This window comes from Vitis riparia, chromosome 7 (genome assembly GCF_004353265.1).
Source record: "Vitis riparia cultivar Riparia Gloire de Montpellier isolate 1030 chromosome 7, EGFV_Vit.rip_1.0, whole genome shotgun sequence".
Classification (NCBI taxonomy): Eukaryota; Viridiplantae; Streptophyta; class Magnoliopsida; order Vitales; family Vitaceae; genus Vitis; species Vitis riparia.
Genome location: NC_048437.1, coordinates 27700022 through 27707592, shown reverse-complemented (window position 1 = coordinate 27707592; position 7571 = coordinate 27700022). Strand labels below are relative to the sequence as shown.

At 32.9% G+C, this 7571-nt stretch overlaps 1 protein-coding gene across 1 annotated transcript; it reads right to left on the bottom strand.

Moving 5' to 3' along the window:
• Positions 1-205: 205 nt before the first annotated feature.
• On the bottom strand, positions 206-5383 carry LOC117918582 (potassium transporter 5-like). The gene is given in 9 exon segments (XM_034835337.1): positions 206-1596; positions 1599-1829; positions 1920-2174; positions 2256-2423; positions 2503-2763; positions 3419-3469; positions 4152-4400; positions 4903-5131; positions 5220-5383. Coding segments are annotated over 9 exon segments (2310 nt in total). The 5' UTR covers positions 5367-5383; the 3' UTR covers positions 206-877.
• Between the last annotated feature and the right edge of the window lie 2188 nt (positions 5384-7571).

Sequence of the window (7571 nt, the reverse complement as noted above, 5' to 3'; positions counted from 1 at the left end):
TTAGGCTGCATAAGCCAAACATAAGATATTGTGTTGAACTGGGTAACAATTATTGCACTTTTCTGAACAAACCTTTGCTTTCTAGCATCTAATAATTCATTAAAACATGTGTTCAAACCATGGGGGTGTCCATTGGCAGAAACAAACAGTTGATATTGTATGGCAAAGACATATATTCATGTCAACAACGGAGTATCTGTTTCATGTTACAACCAGCTACACCAAAATCAAAGTGACTTCTTCATTAGCACTGCATTCCATCAAAATAAAAATTACAGCGTCCTCAAGGTTTTCTTTGACAATTTACAAAATCTGCACCATGCTGAGGGGAAAAATGGTGCATACAGTGGACAAAAACCTATTGCCAAAATTTTTTTGACTTCATAATCTTTTCCATCCCTTGTTTGCTGGACCAGCAAAATATAAGTGGTTGCATATACGATCTCTTAATCATAGCTTCCAGTTCCAGTCAAAGTTCAATTGTTGCAAAATGACCTTACTTCGTATTGGCATTTCTTTGGAGCCTGTCAAAAATTGGATTTCCTACTAGGTCTTTAGCTGAAGGCCACCAAACTGGATCTGGATCCAGCATTGCCTGTTAGGATTATCAATAAATCAACCATATAGTGCAAGATCATCTTAACTACGGGCTTCAAAATAGCATAAAAAGAAAATTATGAAATGACAGTAAAAGTTATCTTTTGATATAAGGGAGTGTCTGCAGGCAATTCAAGAATGAATTCTAACCACCACTGGAATGATATCCAGTCACCAACTTCACTACAAACTTCATTCTTGTAACTAAGTCTTCCGTGTTGAATTTTGGCTATACATGCTTGATACTAATGAGACGGCTGATCATCTCCTTCCCCATGTTTCAAAGCTCATAAATCATTCCCACTTTCAGCATACGTTTGTGTGGAATGTCAAACACAGTCTCTGCCTGTCTCAAATTCTTCTTCAATATATTATAGCCAACATTTATCAAGACCTTCTTTCCTAATCCGGAGCCCTTATCCGCCATCACCTCAGTCTCACCGATCAAGTGCACCACACCCGCTTGTGCCGCTCTATCAATTGCTTCAATATCTTTGTCAACATTCTCTTGGCGCCTTTCTTCATCCTCTTGGAGCCTTTCTTCATCAATTTCCTTTGATTCTTCGCCCTCATTCTCAACATTAATCAACCTATCTTGCAGCTCTCCAGAATCCATGTCTCCAGTGTGTTCTCTTATGAACTCCTTCAATCTTTCAACCAGTAATCTCTCAAAAGGGTCTTCCTCGAATCGCATGTCGGTGTACCCGTACCTCACCACACACTGGAACACATAAATATCATCTGGGTCTACCCTGCGGAAGAGGAATCGTTCTTCCATTGGAACCTTGCTTATGGGGAGAGACTTGATTGAGACAAAAACAAGAACTGAATGCAATGCAGGCACATTTTCCATGTAATGCTTGAAGATGGGCGGGATGCCATGAACAAGCTCAGAGTAGAAGATGGCCAATCCTGGTATTCTACTAAAGTTTGTGCTCCCTACTAATTCCTTCACCACCTCAGGAGAAATCTTGTGATCCAGATCATAATAGTATTTCTCCGGTACACATCATTCCAAATGTACATTATGGTCATCAGAACTAAGGCAAAGGCCAAGGGTAGATACCCTCCTTGATCAAACTTGTAGAGGACTGAACTTAGATACAGAAGCTCAATGCTACCAATGACCACAACATATGAGATCACTAGTAGTATATGGGTTTTCCATATCATGATCATCACAAGAACCAGAAATGATGAGGTGAGGGTCATCACGAACACCACCGCAATCCCTACACCAACAAAGACTCGCAATCATGATCATTTTGAAACATCACTAAGCTCGAGAAAAGCTGAAAATATGAAAGATGTGGGTAGATTACCATATGCATTTCCGATCTTTGTGGTAGTCTTAAACCCTACAGTGACCCCTACACAAGCCAGCATGAGAAGGTAATTGACCTCAGGAATGTACACTTGCCCTTCATACTTAGTCGATGTGTGCACAATCTTCACTCGAGGAAAGCACCCTAGTGAGAGAGACTGCTGGATAATGGAGAAAGTCCCAGATATCATAGCTTGACTGGCAATGATCGACGCTGACACAGCCACAACAAACATCGGCCAGTACAGACCATCTGCACCGGAGAAACCCCACCTCAACCAATAAAATAACTACCAAGAAGACAGAAAACAAACTCTAAAGCCAGAATGCTCACGTGGTATGGACTTGAAGAAAAGGTCAGCAACATCCTGATGGTGTTTCCGGAGAAAGGAGGCTTGTCCAGTATATGCCAATACAAGAGCTGGGTATGTGACAGCGCACATACTTATTTGAATTGATCGAACTGTGAAGTGGCCAACATCAGCAAACAGCGCCTCCGTCCCTGCATTTTCCCGAAAACAATCTGAGAATTTTCTCAAGTTAATGATGGAGGAGAATTGATTATTGATCCACATCCAAACCTGTTATGGAGAGGACGGCCCCACCAAGGGAAATCCAGGCTTCTTTCTTGTTCCTTCTAAAGTAATTGACGATGTACTTGGGATTAATGGCTTTAACAACTGTTGGATCGAACTTGATGAAGTTGTAGACCCCAATGCCGCTAATTAACGCGAACCAAACACAGATTATTGGAGCAAAACTGTATCCAACTTTGTCAGTTCCAAATCTTTGAACCATGAAAAGACACACCAAGATGGCTACTGATATCCAAACAATCCTATCTGTGTCCAAGAAAAAAATTATTTAAGTTAGAATCATTATTTAAATAAAATTATTTAACTTTGTCAGTTCCAAATCTTTGAACCATGAAATAAAATTTATTTACCTTTTTCAACTGAGGAAAAAAATAAAATAAAGAAAGAATGGTCAACAATATGATTATATATAACAATTAAAAAAAAATGATGATGGAAATTTTTATCGTATTTAATAATTTAAACTTTTACCTTACTATCAGTCACGATTAAGAGGACAATTCAAAATATTATTAAGAATAATTATACGAGGATTATTTTAAATTTGCCAACAGTGCAAACCCATTATTTTATTTATTTTCTTTTTCCTTAAAGAGGGTAAAGATTCTAAATTAATAAGCCACTGGATTCAACACTTTTGTCTACACTTTACTAGTCAAAATTGGACAATCTGATTTTTATCAATTAATTTGGTTCAATTCAATTTTTTTTGTAGAATAAAATAATTATAGATTTACAAATCTTAAAAAAAAAAAAAAAAAAAAAGTGACCTACAAAAATACCATTCCATTTTATTTTTTTTTTGAAAAAATAATTTAAAAAAAAAATTATATAAAAATTATCCAAATGCTAAATAAAAAAATTATTTTAGTAGTTGATTTTAAAAGTTGAGAAAGATTACCTTGTGTCATTGAATCTGTGACTTCCTTGATGCCACCCACAGCAGATAAAACTGTAACATGTAAAGTCAAATGTCAAATATACAATAAAAGACGGAATTACGAAACCCATTTTCTTTGTCAACAAAAATTAATAATAAAGAAGAAAGTTGAATGCATATTCCGCCATATACATATATATCTACTTAAATTAGTCATAAATAATTTTCAGTGATAATAAAAGATAACTTTAAAAAAAGCTAAACACAAGATGTTTTTTGGCAACAAAAATTTGTAAAAGGAAAAGCCATTTATTATGGAAGAAAGAAACCTTTTAATCTCAAATTAACTAAAAAAGGATGATGTAAATTATGTTTGTTTTTTTATTTTCCATAGTAAGAAAAGTATTTCCAAAAATGGTAGTGTGATGTGGTTTTTACTTTCCAAATAAGAAAAGTATTTCCAAAAAAAATGATACTGTGACATGGTTTTTACTTTCCAAAGTAAGAAAAAGCATTTCCAAAAAAGGTTGTGTGACATGGTTTTTACTTTCCAAAGTAAGAAAAGTATTTCCAAAAATGGTAGTGTGATATGGTTTTTAATTTCTAAAAGTATTTTCAAAAAATACCATGTGAAAACAAAGATGAAAGGGAAAAAAAATTTTTTTTGATAAATGCATAAGGAAAAATAAAGGTGTATGACAGTATGTCATTAAATTTGTATGTAAATGTAAAGAAGGATAAAAACTAAGATAACCTGAGATGCAAGGAGTGAGGACACCATCACCAATCACCATGGAAGTGCCAAGCATTGTGGCAAACAACAGAAAGAACTTAGCAAAGTTGCTCTTCTCTAGCTTAGACTTGAGCTTTGATGCCATCTGCAGTCTTTTACTAGGCAGCTCCAACCGGAAATTGGAGACTTCTCTGTCCTCAGCCTGTTGACTAGGGATCAACCCCACCTTGGCATATCGGCATATAAGAGAATACAAAGCAAATGTCCCTCCTGAAAATTATCCACAGTGTTTAAAAGAAGTGTATTCTAGGCTTAATGGGCTATTTTCCTCTTTTTTTGAGTTATAATGTGAACCACATATTTAGAGTTGAAAAGGCAGAAAGGATTAAAAAAAAAAAAAGATTCATTGGATTGAGTGCACAATTGTTGATCATTGATTAAGCACATACGAGGGAAGTTTCCCTTCCCCAGCTGGAGCCTGCATGGTTATTTTCAAGGGCAAGTCACACAGTTTGGTACATCAAAATTGGCCTTCAATGGTGTTTTTCACTCATCTCATCTATGATCAAGACTAGAAAAAAATGGCAAAAAATAAAAAATGAAGAAATTTATAAACCATTTTGCCTGGTATGGAAAAGTCTTAATATGTGGCATATTTCTAATAAGAAAAGATGATGGTTCATGCCATAAAGAAAAGAAAAAAGAAAAAGGAAAGATAGAAAAAGAAGATTTCAATTAAAATCAAAGGTCGTCAATGATCATGAGCTCTCACCCTCGCCATTATCAGTGGCCTTCAACACGGTCAAGACGTACTTGAAGAGAGGGATGAGGGTGAGGGTGTAGAAGATGATAGAAAGAACCCCCAGAATATCATCATTATGTTTGATACCATCAGTGAAAGTGCTTGCATACACGTACAACGGCGAAGTTCCAATGTCCCCATACACTATTCCCATGCTCTGAAACGCCAGGTGCAGTATCACAGACCAGTCCTTGGTATCCTTCAAAACAGAAATTCAAAAGATTAAAAAAAAAAATCAAATTTTCTTTCTCCCAGTTTCCATGCATATAGGGGTGGGGGGTGCAGACCTTGGAGCCATGGTGGCTGTGGCCATGTACAGTCCTGGACTCCATGTCTAGGGAGTCCATACGACGCAATTTTCCCCGTGAGAGTTTCTTTGATTTGAGGCCTTGATCATGGGTGTCGTCAGGGCTGTTTACCACATCAGAAGACATTTTCTATGATCTGAAAAGGGCTTTGATTGGACCGGAGGTTATGCAGAAGGTGAAGAAGGTGCAGAGGCCAGTTTAAAGGCACAGAAAGGTCTGAAAAGAGTGAACGAGATGTTGATGGGCATCTCCAAATTTGCCTCTTGGTTTTGTGCTTATTTACCTTCCATGCCCTGCTCTCACTGTCGGTTGAAAATAGAAAACCGCGTGGTTTGATTTTATGAATGAGTAAACGAGATTCCGACAGTGTTTTTTTACCGTTTATTTTTCAAATTTGTTGGAAAACGCGTTATCAGTAAATAAACTTACCCCATATTAGTCCAATGGTTGATATCTGAAACCTATTATTTACCTTTTTAAGATATGACTTCCTATTATATTCCTTTACAAATTTGAAAATATTTTTTGAATTAATATCTTATTAAAAATATTTTTTAATTAATATATATATTTTAAATTCCCATGATATGCCATCATTCCTAAAAACTTCTTTTTATCCTTACGTTTAATTGTGTTTTAGAGTGATTTTAAAAAATATTTATAATATTTATAATATTTAAATATAAAAGATTTTAATTAAAAAGATAAAAAACATTTTCTAAAATTAGTATCAAACGGATTCTAAGCTTTCTTCAATTTTGTTTTCTATTTTTAAAAATAAAAATAGAGATTGCAATAATTCTTTTTTTTTTTTTAATGATTAAGCTATTTATGAGAAAAATATTATATTTATAATTTCTTTCATCATTATTTTTCTTCTATTATCACATACATTTAATTAATAAATTAGATTTAATTAGACTAAAAATTCGTTTTGCAATGTTTTAAAAAATATTTATAATGTTTGGTATTTCACTATATTTGATTGTCGCATTAACAGGATACCCAAAATTTATTATTTAAAAATAAGTAATAAATTTGAGATGGTGACATCGCAACCCTACTCTCAACTATATATCGCTAATATATCTCGATATTTTGTGCCATGATTGGAATATGCATGGCGGAGTGTAGTGCTCCATGAACTTTCCAGTGGGGTGAAGATTCTGAAGCATCACATGCAGATGCGTCATAGTCATAATCACGTGTTAAACGTATTCTTTCTGCAACATCACAGATCACAGGAAGCCTATGATGGTTGACCCTAAGATGAATTGCATATATTCATAGGCCTTGTTTGGAAAATATAATATCAAAAAAATCACAACAATCCGAGTTTAAAAAAAATACAAATTTATATTCAATTATTCAAATACTATTTTTTTTAATAGTATAAGTTCTATCTTTGACCATTTTAAGTATCATCTATTTTATGATTAAAGAAAAGTTCAATGAACACAACATAGAGTGATAAAAAAAGGACCATGAAATAAAACTTCTCCATTTAGGAAGATTCATAATAATAATAATAATAATATAATTAAAAATAAATAAAATTATTGATCTTTCTCATCCCCTTAATAGAAAAAGGAAATTGGTTATTACTCTTTTATATTATAGAGATAGAATTCTTGTCAAATTCATGAACTAACATAATGTTTAATTCATTTTCTTAATGGAAAATGTGTTCTTTCCCTCTCATCCAAAGAAGAGAACATTGGTTATTACTACTTTACATTTATAGATATAGAATTCTTCAATTCATTAACTAATATAATGTCTAAGACGCACAAATTTCAAATTGCTTTTGTGTATGACACACATGGTTGCTGTCTAAATATGACAGCTCTTTTCGTCATTAATTTTTTCAAGTTATTTTTATTATAATTTTAATTTTTTTTTCAAAAAAATCATTTTTGAATCATATAAATTGTTAAAAATTTATTGAACAACATTAATTTTCTTAGCTAATCCATTATAAAAAATAAATTAGGTAAAATTTGATTAGAATTCTTTTTCTTTTTTGGTTCTTTTCTTCTAGTAAAACTATATTTTTAAATTAATAAACTCTAAAACAATGCTAAATATTTTTAATTAGTTATTGACTTATTAGATATAAAATTTATTTATTTATATGAAAATTTTCATGTGATGAACTCTCATTTATTAGGAAATTATGAAAACTTGTAATTTTTTTAATTTTTATGATCTTAAAATTCTCAAATGGACCTTAATTTGAATGTTATTAATTATTAATGTTGTATATTGTATGTAAATAAGTAGTCTTTATCCTTAAAAAAATGTATTTTGTTTATTTGTATTTTAGGATAA